General features: G+C 42.1%; 1 protein-coding gene across 9 annotated transcripts in view; it reads right to left on the bottom strand.

The window, feature by feature from the left end:
• The window catches only part of agrn (agrin), a 545,020-nt gene that overhangs the window by 101,041 nt on the left and 423,933 nt on the right, over positions 1 to 20,046 (bottom strand). For all 9 annotated transcript variants that reach the window (XM_048561783.2, XM_048561787.2, XM_048561785.2 and 6 more), the window contains 4 exons: positions 15,374 to 15,739; positions 12,814 to 13,006; positions 11,277 to 11,492; positions 7,107 to 7,336 (listed from right to left, as the gene is read on the bottom strand). In XM_048561783.2, coding sequence (XP_048417740.2) covers positions 7,107 to 7,336; positions 11,277 to 11,492; positions 12,814 to 13,006; positions 15,374 to 15,739 — 1,005 coding nt within the window. The remainder of the gene's footprint in view (positions 1 to 7,106; positions 7,337 to 11,276; positions 11,493 to 12,813; positions 13,007 to 15,373; positions 15,740 to 20,046) is intronic.

The raw sequence follows: 20,046 nt of genomic DNA, 5'->3' as shown, positions 1-20,046 counted from the left end.
TTGACAAGTTAAAGAATATTCTGTTTCCACTAGTTGGTATGTCAGTGTCTGGGGGTCACAATTTCAAAACTGTCAGCAGGAGAGCTGGGATTGAGATGAGGAGAAACTTCTTTACCCAGAGAATTGTTAGGATTTGGGAACGTGCTGCCTGGGAGAGTGGTAAAGGCTGATTCCATAGGGGGTTTCAAAAGAGAGCTGGAGATATATTTGAAAGTGATTAATTTTGACTGCTACGGAGATAGGGCTGAAGAGCGGGAGTAACTGGGGCACTCTTTCAGGAGCCAGTACAGACCTGATGGGTCGAATAGCCTCCTTCTGTACTGTAAAGTTCTATGATTCTAAAAGTGGAATTCCTTGCGAAGTCTGAACAAAGGCAGGGATGAAAGAAAGTCTAGAGTGGAAATGTTTTCCATTCAATTGACATTTTCTACTTCCTCAATTGTTCAGGAGCCTGACTATTGTGGTATACTTCAGTTCTGGAAAAGGGACACTTTTCTACTTTTTACGTCCCAAATAAACACTGCACCCAGTCAGGCATAAAAGAGGGAAGAGATAGCCAAGTGAGAACATAAGGAACAGAGTCAGGAGTAAATCAAACAGCTCCTTCAGCCTGCTTACGGTTCATGACGATTATGTCTGGTCTTCTACCTCAACTCTACATTTCACTCATTATCCCTTGATTTCCTTAGGTCAGTTTCTGAATTAAGGTTTGATAAGCTGCCACCCCAATGTGTACTCAACTCTACAACGGTGGCTCTTTCTACCAGCATCAAGTTGTCATGTTTTATCCTCAATGTCAGGCAATTTCGTAGTCCCCAGAGGTGAGGAATGCAGTTTCAGTTACAACTCACATCAGACTCTGGAAGTGTACTGCAGTGAGCTGTCATTTACCAGGAACGTTTCAGGCATATGTCAAACAGAACCCATATACGCAAGGCAGATTTTTATTCTGAACTGCATCAAGCTCTATTTTCGAAAGGACAATGCCACAACATACTGTGTCATCCAGTTCCTTTCGAAAAAGGAACAGTTCTTATAAATTAATAAACACACAGAGCTTGGAGTCTCAAGTTTCCAGAAATTAAGTCATCTGTATTGTCAAGCATATGACTTTTATTTTTAATTGTACACTTTGATGGATTTTTCTGTCAGCTACGTGCGACACACTCAGAAAGCCATCAAACGTTCAGCTCTTGAAAAATGCACATATTTTCTGTTTTCTGCTGTTCGTGTAGACAATCTTTCTGTCAGGGACATATCCCACTTAATTAATAGGATAGCAAGAGAAAGGACTAAGGAAAGTTTTGGAAAAAGACAACTGGATTAATTAGTTAGAAATTATTACGGCTCTGTTAGAATTAAAGTATTTTGATATGGTGTCGCCTATGAGGCTGCTAAATAAGATAAGCAGGGAGGCTGCAGAAGGACTGGGACAGGCTAGGAGAGTGGGCCAAGAAATGGCAGATGGAATACAATGTGGGAAAAGGTGAGGCTCTGCGCTTCGCAAGGAAGAATAGAGGCAGAAACTATTTTAAAAACGGGGAAAGGCTTCAGAAATCTGAAGCACAAAGGGGCTTGGGAGTCCTAGTTCAGGGTTCCCGTAAGGTTAAACGTGCAGGTTCAGTTAAAAGTTAGGAAGGGAAATGCAATGTTGGCATTCATTTTAAGAGAGCTAGAAATAAAGAACAGACATGTATTGCTGAGGCTGTACAAGGCATCGGTCAGATCACGTTTGGAATATTATGAGCTCCTGATCTAGGGAAGGACGTGCTGGCCTTGGAGGGGACCAGGGGAGGTTCACAAGAATTATCATAAAAATAAATAATGAGGTGCAGTTGAGGGCTCTAGGTCTGTGCTTGGTGGAGTTTGGAAGAATGAGGGAGCGATCTCATTGCAACTGAGAGGCCTAGAATGAGTAGATGTGGAGAAGACGTTTCCACTATAAGGGGAGACTACGACTCGAGATCACAGCCTCAGAATGAAAGAAATAAGGAGGAATTTCTTCAGCCAGAGGATGGTGACTCTGTAGAACTCATTGCTGCAGAGGGCCTTGGAGGTCAAGTCATTGAGGTATTTAAGACAGAGATAGATAGGTTCTTGGTCTGACATGGGGTCAAGAGTTACAGGGAGAAGGCAGAAACATGTCAGCCATGATTGAATGGTGGAGCAGACTTGATGGGCTGACTATCCCTGTCTTAAGTACACTTAGTGACATGGCCTCCATAGCCCTCCGCAGCAAGGAGTTCCACAGCATCACCACCCTCTGGCTGAAGAAATTCCTCCTCATTTCAGATCTAAAGGATCATTCATTCACCCTGAGACTGTGCCTGTAGGTCCTAGTCTCTCCTATCAGTGGAAACATCTTCACCATGTCCTCTCATTCTAAGCCTCTCAGTACTGTATTAATTGCAATGAGATCACCCTTCATCCTTCATCCTTCAGAACTCCATCCCAGTACAGATCCAAGAGCCCTCAATTGCTCCTCATATAACAAGCTCTTCAGTCTCAGGGCCAATATCTTATAGTCATATTGTTAACCTTTCCTCAAGCTTAACCAGCTAAGGCTACACTATCTAATAAATGTATTAATCATCAGGGTTGCCTGAAACTAAATTCCAACTCACAAATGGATAGTCTCATTATCCAAGTTTCATTAATGAACCAGGGGTGTCAATCATCAAAAGTGCCATTGCGTGCCTGGAAAATAAATAGGTAATGTGTAATTCTAAGGTTGTTGAGGTTAGTTGGCTCGCCGAGCTGGTTTCTTGTTTCCTTATCATGCTCGGTAACATCCTCAGTGCAGCTGAGCTGCGAAACAAGAGACCAGCTCGGTGAGCCAACCAACCTCAAAACCTGAGCTACAAACCTATTCTAAAACATAAGAGACCTATGGGTGCAACACGCTCAAATTGGCAAGAAAATGGGAAAACTACGCCAAACAAGAGAGCGCAACCCACGAACAACTCTACTTCCTGCATGGATGCCTCGGGAACCAGGTATTACCTCGCAGTGTGAAGTACAAGCAACACACAAGCCCGGAAAACAGAACAAAATGGCCACAAGAGGGTAAGGGTAATGATAAATGATGCACACAGTCGGCTACAACAGAGAAATTATGTGCCGAAAAGCTACCAATCAAGACTGGACAACTGACATGGAACAAGCCATTAACATCAGCCGACAGACCACAAGAGCCAAGAAAAGTCAGAGTCTGCAAGACAAGCTAGCCACACTTACCCACAAAAACAACAACAATAACAGAACAGACACAGGGATAAGAAACCTCTCTGACAGGAAACTGACCGATGGAAAAAGCCATTCTCACCTGCGGACTGAACTACTACTACAGGGATGCCAACAAAATGGAATTGCTAGCTACACTGGAAGCCACACTCAAGACCAACAATATCAACGAAGAAATACAGCAAACTATAAAACAGACAGTAGTCCCGACACTAACCAGAAGGAGCGAACTCAACATCCTCAACACATGGGAAAGACAAGCTCTGGACAGATTAAAGAAGGTCAAGAACATCACAATACTACCTGCAGACAAAGGGCGTGTGATAGTGATAATGAATAAGAGGGACTACATCTCCAAGGCACAAGCATTGCTCGCCAACGAGAACACATACCGGCCAGTGCAGACTGAGCCAACACTGCAACTAGGCAACAAAATCCTATCCACGCTAAAAAGTCTTAAACAAACAGGACTGATCAATAAAACCGACTTCTTAAGAATGAAACCCGAAGGAACCAACACACCCCGATTCTATGGCCTCCCTAAAGTGCACAAGCCGAAGTCCCACTCAGACCCATAGTCTCCCTGCCAGGCACTACATTGCACAGATTAGCCAGAGAACTACAAAGAAGACTCAGGCACCTAGTCAACAAATCACCCCACTCCATCCACTCAGCCCAAGAATTCCTCAACTTCATCAAAGATGTAAAGATAGAGGACGAAGAGACCATGATATCATTTGATGTCACTGCCCTATTCACGTCAATAGACATACCACTAGCAAGGGAAACCATGACAACACTACTTGAACAAGCACACAACCCAAGTGAAACCATCTTCAAGGACAACATGCTCCAACTATTGGACGTATGCCTGACCACCCACTTCACCTTCAATGGCCAAACATACCAGCAAATCAACGAGACACCCATCTCCAGACCTTATCATCCTATCTCTGGACCCATAGCAGAGGCAGTGATGCAAAGACAGGAAAGGACTGTCCTTCTGCAAATCCAACCTAAACTATGGATACGTGATGTAAATGACGCCTTTGTCAAAATTAGACAGACCAAATCAGAAAAGACACACAAACTTATAAACAACACCCTCACTGGAATAAGATTCACCAGAGAGGAAGAGAAGAACAAACAGCTCCCATTCCTGGGCATCATGGTGGAGCAGAAAACAAATAGGGACAAATGAGTGTGCACAGAAAAGCCACACACACAGACCAGGGACTGAACCTCAACAGTAACCATCCCAACACACACATAGGAAGCTGTGTGAGAACACAATTTAAAAGGGCAACAACACACTGCAGCAGCACTGAACTACGCCAAGGGCAGCACTGAGGGTGTCACCCAGCACCGTAACGAAACATCTGCAAAACAAGAAACCAGCTCGGCTAGCCAACCAATCTCAACAACCTCAACACCCACAAGCCGAGCTACAAATCTACTCTAAAACCTTGTAATTCTGAGCCTCAAGCCCCTGAATTCATAGTTGACGTTGGTGAGGTAGGCGTTCATCTCTCTGGAAAATAATGCAGATATAGAAACAGGAAGTGCTGGAGAAACTGAGCAGGTCTGGCAGACTCTGTGGACAGAAACACACAGTTAACATTTTGTGTCCAAAAAGAACTCTTCTTCAGAACTTCATTCTCTAACACCTTCTGTTAACATTTTATTTCAAAACACCAGTAACTGTAGGATTTTGCTTTTATTTGAATGCTCATCCAGAGACCTAGGCTAATTCTCTCATGGCTGCTTGTGGAGTTTGAATTTGATTCATAAATTTGGAATATAAGGCTTGTCTCTGCAATGGTGACCATGAAGCTGCTGTAAAAACCCCATCTGGTTCATTAATGATCCGTAGGGAAGGAAATCTGCCATCCTTACTCAGTCTGACCTTTATGTGACTCCAGACCCACAGTAATGTGGGTGCCTCTTTATCTGCCTTTTCAAACGGTCTCTTGTAAGACATTCAGTTCAAGGGTAGTTAGGGATGTGCAATAAATGCTGCCTGTGCTAGTGACAGCCACATACCATTAAGAAAACAAACCTTCATTCAGTCTCAAATGCTTATGTAAAGCCCAGTTGAATGATCTTTGAGTTTATGGAGATGTCCTGGGCTGGAACACAATAACTGGGGAAAGCAGTGCAAAATATCCCGGCATTCAAAGTAGTTGAGCTGCCAAATGTACTGCAGCCTTGGGCTGGATAGGTCAAATTTAATGCAGGTCTCTTCCCTCCTTTATCCCACCAAAATTTCCAGAAAATAAGCACTCATCTCTCGCACCAGCTGTCCCCACACCAACTGCCATGAAGATAAAAGAAAGCACATCTGCCATGATTATATCCTCAATCAAAGATTTCTGTTGCAGTTATTTCTAATGTTTGGTATGCCTGCAATGCACCCAGATTGAAGCCTAGTGAAAATGGGACTCATAATATTCTTTCCAAAAGTTTTGAGTAGTTTGGAATGCAAATTAAAAACTGATTTAACTTTTCTGGTGCTTCTATATTTAGAGTATCTTCTGCTGCACCAACTACTCTTACACAAAGAAATTGCCCTCAAATTTGTGAGAGCCCTGATCAAGACAGATGATTCAGGAACACCTGGATTGCATGTCTGTCCTTCTCCCACAAAAATGACTTTAAACTCAGGGTTTGTGAGAATATTTTTGCATGTGAGTTCACAAGCATGCATGTGAGAGTATGCGAGCAAATGTTTGTTTTGTGAGAGGGTATGAATGTATATGTGTGAGGGTGAGAAAGTGAGAGTGTGAGTATGTGTGTGAGTGTTAGAGAGTCCTTGAAAATGCATGTGTGATGCGTGCGTGCACGCATGCGCTCAGGGATGCAAGCACAAATATGTACCTGTGAGACTGTTTGTGTTTGGGCATGCAGGGGCATATATGTAGGATGGTAATGAGTGCGTGCGTGTGTGTGCATGCACGTGCATGTGCGTGGGAGAGACAGAGAAAGAGAGACAGACAGACAGTGAGGGTTACAAACTGATGACTGCAGGAGTCTAGAATGCTCAGATGCAAGTGAGTAAGCACAGGGCAACAAGGGAGTTAGGATATGGGCTGCAGAGTTCTGGATGATGTCAAGGTGAATGAGGCAGATTGTGGGAGACCAGGCAAAAGTCCACTGAGATAGTCAAAGACATGCTTGTCGATTTCAGCAGATCCCAATTTAAAATATTTGTTATAATCATTTTTATTTGTGCTATCTTATTTATCCAAAACAGGAATCCTCAAGTAAAATCAATACAAATTTAGAAGCTATTTTATTGACACTTCTTTCAGCTGTATTACCTGTTATTGAGGAATGAGGAGCCCCTGAAAACCAACTCACAGCCTCTGAGAAAACAAAATATAGACCCGCCAGGAAATCTCAAGAAGAGCCCACAAGAGGCACAGTGGTTCGTACTGCTGCCTCACAGCACCAGGGACTCGGATTTATTTCCACCCTTGGGCGACTGTCTGTGTGGAGTTTGCATGTTCGCCCCATGTCTGCGTGGGTTTCCTACCACAGTCAAAAGACATGAAGGTTAGGTGGATTGGCCATGGGAAATGCTGGATTATGGGATTGGGTGGGATGAGGGTTGGTGTGGGCTCAATGGGCTGAATGGCTTGCTTCCACATTGTAGAAATTCTTGGGAAAGGAGAATTACTTTGCAGCCTGCTGCGAGAATTAGTGATGTTGTTAATTTGTCAGCGGATCCGAAACATTAACTCTGATTGTTTTCATCACAGATGCTGCCAGACCTGCTGAGCTTTTACAGCAACTTTTAGTTCCTGGCTTACAGCGTCCACAGTTCTTTCGGTTTTTGCACATTTAACTGCTGGCATGTTTACCTGAAAACCCACTGTCACACTCACAGTGGAACATCTCTGCTTCCTTCACGTGGCACTTGCCATTATTCTTACAGGGGTTGTTTTGACAGGGGTTATTTCCACATTCACCAACGCCACTGCCATACAGGACATCACTGCCTGTTTCCTCAAGGTCATAGACCAGGTTATTGACGTCCAGCAATCGGATGCAGCCCTTGAGTCCCTTGCTTGCTGCTGTTCTCTCTGTTACGCTGCAAAAATAGGAGGCATTTTTGTGAAACCTAAAAACTGCCATTAGCCAGGTGACTGACACAATGAGCAAACAAAATTACAGGTGTTTAACATACAAATCCGCTTGCAATCAAAATCCAAATGCAGATGGTGCTTAATATTTTACACGAAAAATGAATAAAATGCCACAAAACACTCGACTGGCCAGTCAAGGGATAACAAGAGTTTATATTTCAGAGTGTTAGGTTTTCACCAAAATTGATCAACCTGAAACGTTAATTCAGTTTCTGTTTCCAGAGGTAAGATCTGACTTGCTGAGTATTATACTGACTGTAACTTCACTCATCATTCAGGTCTATTCTCATCACTTTTCCATTTCATGTTCCTTGGTGACTTGGCTTGCATATTCAATCTGAGAGCATTTTGACATGTATCCCTCAGTCGGATCCAACTCCTCTTCCTGATCTGTGCCAAGCTGTCTGTACTACTGATCTCACACATTTACATTCAGGCAGGAACAATTTGCAATTACTGCCATCCTGTACTCACTAAAAGAAACTTGTCCATCAGTGCAGGAGGTCAGGTTAACTGCTCCAGTAATTCTCAGATATGCTCATTCAGAAGGTCAGGAGGAATGGGATACAGGGGAACTTAGCTGCTTGGATACAGAATTGGCTGGCCAACAGAAGACAGCGAGTGGTAGTAGAAGGAAAATATTCTGCCTGGAAGTCAGTGGTGAGTGGAGTTCCACAGGGCTCTGTCCTTCGGCCTCTACTGTTTGTAATTTTTATTAATGACTTGGACGAGGGAATTGAAGGATGGGTCAGCAAGTTTGCAGACGACACAAAGGTCGGAGGTGTCGTTGACAGTGTAGAGGGCTGTTGTAGGCTGCAGCGGGACATTGACAGGATGCAGAGATGGGCTGAGAGGTGGCAGATGGAGTTCAACCTGGATAAATGCGAGGTGATGCATTTTGGAAGGTCGAATTTGAAAGCTGAGTACAGGATTAAGGATAGGATTCTTGGCAGCGTGGAGGAACAGAGGGATCTTGGTGTGCAGATACATAGATCCCTTAAAATGGCCACCCAAGTGGACAGGGTTGTTAAGAAAGCATATGGTGTTTTGGCTTTCATTAACAGGGGGATTGAGTTTAAGAGTCGTGAGATCTTGTTGCAGCTCTATAAAACTTTGGTTAGACCGCACTTGGAATACTGTGTCCAGTTCTGGGCGCCCTATTATAGGAAAGATGTGGATGCTTTGGAGAGGGTTCAGAGGAGGTTTACCAGGATGCTGCCTGGACTGGAGGGCTTATCTTATGAAGAGAGGTTGACTGAGCTCGGTCTCTTTTCATTGGAGAAAAGGAGGAGGAGAGGGGACCTAATTGAGGTATACAAGATAATGAGAGGCATAGATAGAGTTGATAGCCAGAGACTATTTCCCAGGGCAGAAATGGCTAACACAAGGGGTCATAGTTTTAAGCTGGTTGGTGGAAAGTATAGAGGGGATGTCAGAGGCAGGTTCTTTACGCAGAGAGTTGTGAGAGCATGGAATGCGTTGCCAGCAGCAGTTGTGGAAGCAAGGTCATTGGGGTCATTTAAGAGACTGCTGGACATGTATATGGTCACAGAAATTTGAGGGTGCATACATGAGGATCAATGGTCGGCACAACATTGTGGGCTGAAGGGCCTGTTCTGTGCTGTACTGTTCTATGTTCTATGTTCTATGTTCTAACACTCCTCCAGATACTGCTTCTCCTTTCCTTTGATCCCTGTTCCTTTTCCTAATTTCACCTCTTGTCGAGTTTCCACTCTGACCCTCCCCTCACTGCACTTAACACAATTGGGAAAAGCATCAGTTTCATCATTTTATATTGTGGCCTCAAAGAATTTCAAGCCAGGCCTAATTTCTTGTAAAATCTTTATCTCTGCTCTGACTGGAGAGGCGATAGCCAAGTGGTATTATCACTAAACTAGAGACGCAGGTAACAGTCTGAAGACCTTGGTTGGAATCCTGCTATGGCATATGGTGGAATTTGAATTCAATAAAAATTGGAATCAGAAATCGAATAATGCCATGAAACCGTTGTCAATTATTGGGGAAAAACAATCCATCTAACCCCCTTAGAAACTCTACAGTGCGGGAAAAGGCCATTTGGCCCATTGAGTCTGAACCAATTCTCTGACGAGCATCTCACCCAGACGTAGTTCCATCATACCCTATCCCTGCACTTACATTGGCCAACCCACCTGGCCTACACTATTGGACAATTTGGCATGGCCAATTCACCTAACCTGCACATCTTTGGGTGTGGGAGGAAACCAGAGCATGCACACAGACACAGGGAGAATGTGAGTTTTGAGAAGATTTGTAGCTCAGGTTGAGGTTCTGGATGTGAGTTTGCTCACTGAGCTGGAAGGTTCGTTTTCAGACATTTCGTCACCATTCTAGGTAACATCATCAGTGAGCCTCCGGTGAAGCACCGACCCAAGGAAACCTAAACAGATAAATAGAAAGCGGGATATAACACCAGCGCTTCACCAGAGGCTCACTGATGTTACCTAGAATGGTGATGAAATGTTTGAAAACAAACCTTCCAGCTCAGCGAGCAAACTGACATCCACAGGGAGAATGTGCAAACTTTATACTGGCAGTCATTTAAGGCTGGAATCAAACTTGGATCCCTGGCGCATTGGTGCTGACCACTGTGTCACTCTTCAGGGAAGGAAACCCGTCATCTTTACCTGGTATGGGCTACATATGACTCTAGACCCATATCAATGTGGTTTACTCTTAACTGCTGTTCAGTCACTCAGGGATGGGCAATAAATGCTGGCCTAGTAATACCTGTAATGTATGCACAAATAAAAATAAGGAATCTTCCTCCTGCTCCTGATTTCGAGAATTCCTTCCCCAAAGGAAATCAATTCCCTCCCATGCCTCAAAACTTCTGTCATCTTAATCCATTAGCCCTGAGCACACAGCACTCTATTCTCTCAGGTCCAGTCTTGATATTACTGGCAAAACTGCTGATACCCGCGGTGCAATTTGGCAGTAAACAATTTTGACCAAGCATAAGCTGAACACCAACTCACTGAAACCTTCCTCTTTCTCCCTCTTGTCACCTCAACAAAGGGTTTTACAGAATTCTTACAACGCTCAGAGCAGTACTGCATTGTTGAATCATGAGAAACAGGAAGGGGAACCAAGTTGAAGTTTGCATAAAAATGCTGAAACACTCCCAAAATCTTGCTTCGACTTTGGCCCACTTTTAATCTGAACAATTATAAATGCTCTATAGAGCCTGGATTGAGATTAAATAAGCAACTATAACAGACCACACAAAATGTCCTATCAACCACAGTTATATATAGCAGCAGCTGACACGCAATGCTGTACTTTTAAAGTGTGGATGCAGTTATAACATAGAAAACGCGAGAACCAAATTGTTTAACAAAGGTGGCACAGTGGTTCACAGCGCCAGGGACCTGGGTTTAATTCCACTCTTGGGCAACTGTCTGTGTGGAGTTTGCATATTCTCCCCGTCTCTGTGTGGGTTTTCTCCGGTTTCCTTCCACAGTCCAAAGATGTGCAGGTTAGGTGGATTGGCAATGCTAAATTACTCATAGTTTTTTAGGGATGTATAGATTAGGTGGGTGATAGGGGGCAATGGGTCTGGGTGAGATGCTCTGAGGTTCAGTGTGGACTTGCTGGGCCGAAGGGCCTGTTTCCACACTGTAGGGATTCTACGATATGTGTTACAAACAATATTGAGATAACCAGAGATAAGAGTCCTGTCTTTCATTGAAATAATGATTCCTATACATCCACCATGAGTGGCCAGATAGGATTTCAGTTCGATGTCTCATCTGATCATCAACAGTTTCTGGAGTCGTGGGAACTCAGGAAATCAGATGTCCCAAATGAAAATAACATCTCCCAGGAGTCATAACAAACACTTACAGTGCCATTTCATCCTCTGGAGCCCCTCCCAGGAACAGGTCAGTATCCAGGTTTAGTCCATCAGTTCCATCAGGACTTTGCCCAAGCACATGTGGTTCACCATCGACCGATAGCATTCCATTGCGTCGGTTACGGTTCACAACGACTTGGTGCCATTTCCCAGGCTCTATCAGTGTTTTACTGATGATGATACCTGTTCCAGAGCCAGTGTTGAACCTGCAGGGATTGAGGATGAAGCAAATTGACTAAAGGCAAAAAAAAAACCAGGTGCAGATCAAAAATCCAGCACCTCAACTCAGAGATGGTTTACTCAGAGGCCACATGCAGTTGCTGCGTTGCAAAAATGATCAACTTCCCTTGGCTTCCGAATAAGGTCTACTTCTGACTTTCACTAGCCTCAGAAATGTAACAGTTAAGAATAAAAATTTGCAAGAAATTTCCCAAATAAGTATAAGGAAAATGAACACTGAGCAAGAAAAGGAGAGGTTAAGAACATTGACCGATATCATGAACAAAGAAATTGGTTTTGAGGAAGTTGTTAAAGTTGTAGAGAGTGACGGAAAGGTTTAATGTAGTTGTTCTGACCTCATTTCTTTCTCCCCTGGGCTATACAAAACGATATGAAGGGTGTCAAAGTGGTAGGGGGAGAATGTAAATAGCATTCCGAACCTCAGCAAAATTTACCGAGTAACCGAGTTGCGGTCAATCTAACTGAAGGAAAGTTGGATTTGGAGCATGTTCAAAGTTTTTAAGAGGTAGGGAGATATAGAGAAGATGAAATCTGGAAGAGTTCATTAACCTGCTTTAATAAAAGACACAAATACAAACTTGCTCCATAAAATTAAATTGTCAGCTTCCCTCTCAATGAACAGTGGATATCTAGAATAGGTTCTGAAGAATGAGGGATGGATGAATGCCTGGATATTAAACAGGCTGATTGTTAGAGAGATAAGTCTGTTCATGTAGGAACAAAACAACAATACTAGGAAAGTCAAAGGTGAGGAAAGATAATATGGTCCATTGAGACTCATCCAATTAGTATTTTAATCTCCCAGCATATCATCCAGTCATATTTTAAACAGGCCAGATGTTTTTGTCTTTTCTGCCATCTGGTAGATTATTAAAAACATTTATTACAATAGTCACATCATTGAATACTTTGAAATAGCTAGGCTCTGATGTTCTGAGGTTATGGTTATAGTTAATGTATCGAATGCCAGTGTTAGAAGTAAAATAATAGATACAATGTAATTATACAACGAAGCATGAGAAATGAAGGGTGAACACCTCAAGGACCAAGATAAAACTTCTCTATATTCTTACCTGAAAATCCAAATAAGGCACCGCCCAAATTATGTTTAGGGCACACTGGAATACGACCATAATAAATGGTTGCATCGAAATTTACATTTTATAGTGCAAAGGGAGTGGTCTGCTAACATCATGTTTTTCATTATTTTAAAATGATCAAAATCAATAATTAGCAACTGAAGCCAGTTAAGCAATTTGCTTCTTTTAATAGGAACGTACATCTTACCTGAGCTCCACGTGGCCCCTCACAAGGGCGAGAGAGATGAAGTCTTTGCCTTTCTTCTGACCATTGTACAGCAGTAAGCCATCCAGGTCAGAGGCTCGGAACTCAAGATTGATACGTACTGTGTAGTAAGCCTTCATTGTCTTAAATGCTAAGTACGACTTGCCACCAAACTCAGGTATGTGGTATATGATTGCTGTATAAAACAAAACAAATCTTAACATAGTCCATAATATCAGCAATGATAGTGATTTCTGCAAATTACTGACAATAACATATGAAACAAATAAGTAATATGTAAAAAAGAAACTTTAAAAGATTTTATATATCTGTAACAATTAATAGAAATGGGGATAATTTTTGTTTTGTTTTTATTTTTGCTTTCATTTTAAAATCTATAATTTCTTTTTGAGGCTCCTCTTTTTTGCAATAATCCTCAATGCAATAAGAACTACATGTACTAATGAGCTGCCAAATGTGAGTTGTGTGAACGTTGCATTAATGACTTGTTCTGTTAACTCTAGCTGTCCAACATCTTAAGCATACTTTACAATTTGATAAGCCCATTTATTCCTTATCTCCTTGAGTTCTCTCAAACTAGGAACAGTGGTGATATGGTGAAAATCAGACTGAATTACACACTCTGGGAGATCTAGAATACTGATGCAGGGAAAGCATTGCTCCAATTTCTTTATAGTCCCCAAAAAAGATTACCATGTGTTAAAATGAAAAGGTATTTACTGTAATAATAGTGAATTGCATGTGATGACATTAATTACGCAGCTTCTGAAGTAGCATCTCAGCTCAATGTGAATTTCAATCCAAAAATACAGTTGACGATAATGAAATGAATCAGCATGGACACCACTTCAGCAAAGAAAAAAAGAAATCAGCAGGTTGCCCTGTATCAGGTTTGTTTGGGGAATGTACCTGCTGAGGCCAAAAAGTATGGAAAATGACAATAAGGCAATTTCAATTGCAGCTTATTCAAAACATATAAATTTATTTAGCTACCAGCTACAGAAGAAAACACAAAGGGGTTGAGGGTGTCATTAAATGGAAGTGAAAAATGCACAGGTCTGTGGGGAAAGTATGGGAGTGGGACTAATTGAATCACTCTTTCAAACAGTGGCACAGATGTGACTCAATTAGTTTAATGTGTTTTTTTAAACTTACAAGACAAGCAAAATGTTCACAGAGATGCACATTGAATAAAATAAAATAAATCTAATCAAAGATTCCGGTTAGTCTCTTTATTTGTATGTCTGCTAGCTTCTTTCAGATTAGATTACCTACAGTGTGAAAACAGGCCCTTCGGCCCAACAAGTCCACACTGCCCCTTGAAATATCCCACCCAGACCCATTCCCCTATAACCCACACACCCCTGAACACTAAGGGCAATTTAGCACAGCCTGCACATCTTTGGACTGTGGGAGACATTGGGAGAATGTACAAACTCCACACAGACAGTCGCCTGAGGCTGGAATCGAACCCGGGTCCCCGGAGCTGCGAGGGTGCAGTGCTAACTGCTGAGCCACCGTGCTGCCCTTCTTTCAAAGGGCAAACAACATTGGCAAGAAAATAAAGGCTACATCTTTTGCACATTGAGCTAAGATGCACCATTCTAACACATTAGGGACGAACCCACTGCAGAGTGGAAGGGTGACAGGTTTGTGGCAGTGTCCTACAGGTTCGAGCTCCTGATCTCAGCCATACTACCTTTTGAAAGTGGTTTGCAAAGGTGCATCACTTTCCCACAGAAGTGGGGAACACAGGAAAGGTTAGCTCCTGCAGGCTGTCAGAGAACTCTGTCGGCTGAAGTCTAGAAATGAGCAACTTCCCTAATCTTTGACCCAGACATGATATTGAGAGAGGCCAAGAAAAGGAAATGGACTTCCTAATAAATTAAACATTTGTAGGCATGCACGTTGGCAACGTCCCAGGTTCAAGTGCTGCTCTATCCTGAGGAAGTTAATCACAACCAAGATGGTTATACTCAGGAAAACCAGACAAAGGTTTGCAGAATGAGAATGGCCATTGTCCCCACTCTTGCTTCTGATGCAATGAAAATAGGCAAGACTGAATGTCTTTCCAGGACAGAGGTTTCGGTTCAGATTTAACGTTGTTAAAATTGCCTCCCATCATTAAAACAAAACGAGGAACTCCACACGCTGGAAATCTGAAACAAAAGCAGAAATTTCTGGAGAAACACAGCAGGTCTGGCAGCTATGGAGGGAGTAACAGAGTTAACATTAACTTGAGCTCTCGAAAAGAATCACTGAGCTTGAAACATTAGCTGTGCTTTCTCTGCACAGATGCTGCCAAACCTGTTGAGTTTCTCCAGCAATTTCTGTTTTTGCCTCCCATTCATGAACAAAACTCAGCGATGGTTAATTGTCACATTTACAAAATCCTGGAGAGCCTTGAGAGCTTGAGAGTCGCCATCATCAGCAGAAGAAGTGAAAAACTGGAGAGAATTCACCTTTGTCAAGGCAAATGTCTTACCCTTAAAGACATTGACTGGAGAAATCTAGACCCCATTATGAGTTTTACATTTCTTACTTTGCTCACAAACAGCTCCTCCCCTTCCAGCTGGGCAGCTGCATGTGTAATCCTTCCCATCATCTTCACAAGTGCCTCCGTGGAGACAAGGGTGTAAATCACAAGGTTTTGGAACGTAGACGTCTGGCAGTTCGGCAGGAGTCTCCTTGGCGTGAAGGGGCCGCCTGGGGGTGGCTGCCTCCATCGTGGTTGTCGGAGAGGTGGGAAGCCCCTTGACCAGTTGGTGGGACTTGGGCCGCCTGGTGGTAACGTGGGGCCGCCTGGTGATTGCCAGTGGCAGGGTGACCAGCGTGGATGCAGTGGTTACTGGGGCTGTTGTGGCTGCTGTGGTTGTGCTGGTGGTTGTAAACAGCTGTGGTGCCAGATCTATAGTTTAAAAAAAATCAAACAGGAAAACCCACACACAAACTGAATTGTACCACCCGCACCGTAAAATTTGGCAGCAGAATTAAAAACACCATGATACATTGCATTTACATAAATCTGTCAGATGTTAATTATAACAACCACCTCCATTTATATATCATCTCTTAATGTGTAAAGTATTCCAAACGCTTCTCTGGAGTGCTAGCGGACAAAAATTGTAACACAATATTGTACATTTTAAAACTAAAGATTGTATTTTTCACATTTAATTTAGAGCCATTCTTTACATAATTTAGGGGAACTTCCATTTCAAAACTCACTCTATATTCATTTATTGTGTGAGCTATAGATCCTCTGAGTTGGATAGAGATACTATCCAAAAAGTAAGCCTCTTTGTCACCCAAACGGTTGATACAGAAAGGAAACAGGCAGCTGGTGTAATTCATCAGCTTGAAGATTAATAGTTCCTTAGTTTTAAGGGGAAATAAAAACAGACTGAATACATGTACCTCCCTCTCTAGGTTATTTTCAGAATAGTTTTTCAGAATTGAGCTTCTGTCTCTGGACTCAAAGCGTTAAGTTTGCTTTCTGTCCATTGATGCTGCCAGATCTGCTGAGTTTCTCCAGCAGTTTCTCTTTCTGTTGCAGGGGTCTTTGGATTAGTAGTATAATGATATTACCACTAAACCATTACCTCCAGTAATGAACAGAGATTCAGCAACAAAAAACACACCTAGCACAATGGAAAACACTGTCCAATTTATCATGTGGAATCTGATTCTCTCTCTCTCGCTGAATACTAAAATTTCAAATACCAGTAAAGGCTGGGAATGCACTCTTCATTGAGGTGACTACCAGAGGAAAATAATTCTGTGCAACGCAGGTTTGTGAATTAGAGCACAACATCCAAACTAACCTGAACTGAAGACCCCATCTCACATGAAGGCTGCAAATACATCTTTCATCTGAAAGACTGAGGGATGAAGACACCCAAAATGAAACAAAACACTGGGGTGCACTGCCAGAGGAACCAAATTTAAAAGCAGAGAAGTTGTATTTAATTTATGTAGAGGTCAAAATTCACCTCACAATGAGTGGTATTGGATTGGCTAACTTTCAAACACAGCGCCTAATATTCAGTTTCAATGACTACATTGGTTGGACCAGAGTAAGAACACTGTGATCAATTCTGCTCTCCGTATTGTATAACAAATGTAAATCACTGGCAAAAGTACAGAAAAGATTCATAGAGACAGTCACAAAACTGAAAGGCTATAACTTTCTGAAAAGACCAACCAGACAAAGAGTCTGACAGATACTTCAGTAGGGATTTTTACATTTAGAAAGGGTGCTGAATGATGGACATCGACAGAATGTTTCCAATAGTGGATGAGTTCAAAACCCATGAGTGTGAACATAAGAAAGTTAACAAATAACTCTAGTAAACTATTCAGAAGTAATTTCTTTCCTCAGAGACTGGTGAGAATGTTGGACTTGCTACTCCATTGTGAGGTTGAGGTGACCAGCATAGATGCATTTAAGGAAATTTAAACTGAAGTCATTTAAGTGATAGGATTTTGGTTTTGATCTATATTGCCTATTTTTCACTGTGTCATCAAATTCCTGGAGCCCATTCCTGATTGAAGTATAAGTGCACCTTACATCACATGGATTGCTGCAGGTCTATAAAGTGCCTTTAGGTACCTCAAGTGCAATTAGAGATAGACAATGAACGTTGGCATTCCATGAATGAACAAATATGTTCCTTGCGTACCAAGGTAGAAAAGTAGATGAAATAAGTAGTTTAGATTCAGCAGAGGTTTGTGTGGAACATAAATGTTGTCTAAGGTATTGGTGTTGGAAGAGTTAATATTACAGCTGTATCGAGCACTGCCTGATCTGATAATGTTATCCAGAGGAGAAGGGGGAGTCTAGCATGAGGCTAAGATGAAGGCAGATGTCTCATCTCTGACTCCTGATAGTTTTTGTAATTAGAAACATAGAACATGAGGTGTGGGAGTAGGTCATTTGGACATTTGAACCTGTTACCCATTCAATATGATCACGACCGATCCTCAATCTTAACATCATATTCTTACTTTCTATTCATACTCTTTGATACATTAAAAAATAAAATCATGTCAATCTCTTTCTTGAACAGACTCAGTGATCTGGTCTCCACAACCTTGTGGTAGCAGATTCCACCAGCTGACCATCCTGTGAATAGTGACGCATTTCCACATCTCAGACTTAAATGGCTTACCCCATATCCTGAGGACTGTGAATCTTGTTCTGAACTCCCCAGCCACGGGAAACGAACTGCGTTCCTCTAATCGGTCTCTAACTCTAATCTCTAACTATACACAGAAGGTGGTAGGAGTAAGGGAGTCGGAGGCACAAACCGTCAAGATATTCAAGAAATATTTACATGAGCACTTGAGATGGCGAGGCATACAAGGTTATGGGACGGGTGTTAGAAAATGGCCTTAGAATAGATAGGTGGTTGTTTGTGACTGGTATGGGCTCAATAGGCTAAAGGGCCTTTTTCTGTGCTGTAAACCCCCATGACTCTAAAACTGCGTAAGGGGGCGCAGCGGAATAGGGGACAGGATTGCAATTTTGGAAAACCCTGATCACAATCCTCAGGTAACAATCTGGGCCCATGTGTTTCTAATGGGATAGGCCCATCAAAACAGTGACATCTGAAAAACGCCCCTCAGAAACACATTTAGCTTTGAGATGAGGATTTTTCCATAGTTGCAGAAAACTTAGAACACAATTCCAGACAAAGTGTTTGGACATGCTTAATTTGGCAAAATATTGCTTTTAAAATTCTGGCCACTAACTGACTGCAATTTTCTTGATTCTCAATTCAGTAACAGCCGACAAGAGCTTCACATTTGGTCCTTGAACAATCAGGTTCCACAGTTTGTATGTTTGTTTGCATTATGCTGTTTATGTTGTTGTTGCCAGGGTACTTTTGCTAATTATGATCTGAAGAAGGGTCTTGACCCAAAACTTCAACTTTCCTGCCCCTCTGATGCTGCCTGGCCGGCTGTGTTCACCCAGCTCCACACTGTGTTATCTCTGACTCCAGCATCTGCAATTCTTACCATCTGAGACACAAAGGGGACTTTTTTTTTCATAATTCATTCACTAACAGAATGAGTGCATCACTGGCTAGGTCAGCATTTATTGCTCACCTCTAATTACTCAGAGGGCAGTTAAAAGTCAACCACATTGCTGTGGGTCTGGACTCACTTGTAGGCCAGACCAGAGAAGGATGGCAGTTTCCTTCCCTAAAGGACAATAGTGAATCAGATGGGTTTTTCTGACAATCAACAATGGATTCATGGCCATCATCAGACTCTTAATTCCAGATTTTTATTGAATTCAAATTCCAACATCTGCTGTGGCTGAGTCTGAACCCCTGTCCCCCAAGACCATTACCTGAGTCTCTGGATTCACAACAGACCATTAAATTCCCAATTGAGCAATTATATTCAATGGACACAATTGCAAATACAATTTGAATAAATTTGAAATACATAAATTAGGATGAAAGTACTTTTTTAAAAATGCTGCATTTGGAGAAGGTGAGAACATCACACTATCACTTTCTCACTGAAATGGTCATCATCATCATCATCATGGGGTTGATTATATTGGGGGCTTAGTAAAGTTACAACAAGCCCAATACAAAATCACTAATATCTTTTCTTTTGAAGGATATATCTGACTTTTGGTTTAACTTTAAGATTTCTAAGAAGACATTCGCAAAGTTCAAAGGTCAGTTAAGGGGACTTCCTGACAAATCGTACCATCAGAAGTCCAGAATCTTGCCACCACCAGAGGGTAGCAGTATACCCTGTCTTCTTATTCAGTCTGGCTTGGGCAACGTCATGACAGTTTATGATCTGTTGCATAGAATTTTCCAGAGAATTGCACCAAATAAAACGAGAAAACAGCTGTTCCAGTTTTGGCCAAAGCTCTGTGGAGGTGTTCCTTTCCTCTTTTGAAAAAAGGAAATAACATCTGCAGAGCATAGTTTGATTATGATGAGGCCATGTTACCCAGAACACGTTACAAGATCTGCTATTCTTCCCCAGTGGTTACAGGTATTAATATTCCAGCTCTCCGTATTTCGCCGTAGTACTGCACAGAATCATTCACAACACTTAGCAGAAGATGGTGTTCATCAACAGATGTTAACACTGAAAAATAAATAATAATTACTTTTGTTTGGCAGACTAGCGCATAGGGTGCATGAATAAAACTCAAGTGATTTTACTAGATTCAATAAAAAA

This window comes from Stegostoma tigrinum, chromosome 28 (genome assembly GCF_030684315.1).
Source record: "Stegostoma tigrinum isolate sSteTig4 chromosome 28, sSteTig4.hap1, whole genome shotgun sequence".
Classification (NCBI taxonomy): domain Eukaryota; kingdom Metazoa; phylum Chordata; class Chondrichthyes; order Orectolobiformes; family Stegostomatidae; genus Stegostoma; species Stegostoma tigrinum.
The sequence above is the reverse complement of the archived record's forward strand: the minus strand, read 5'-3'. Positions and strand labels throughout refer to the sequence as shown.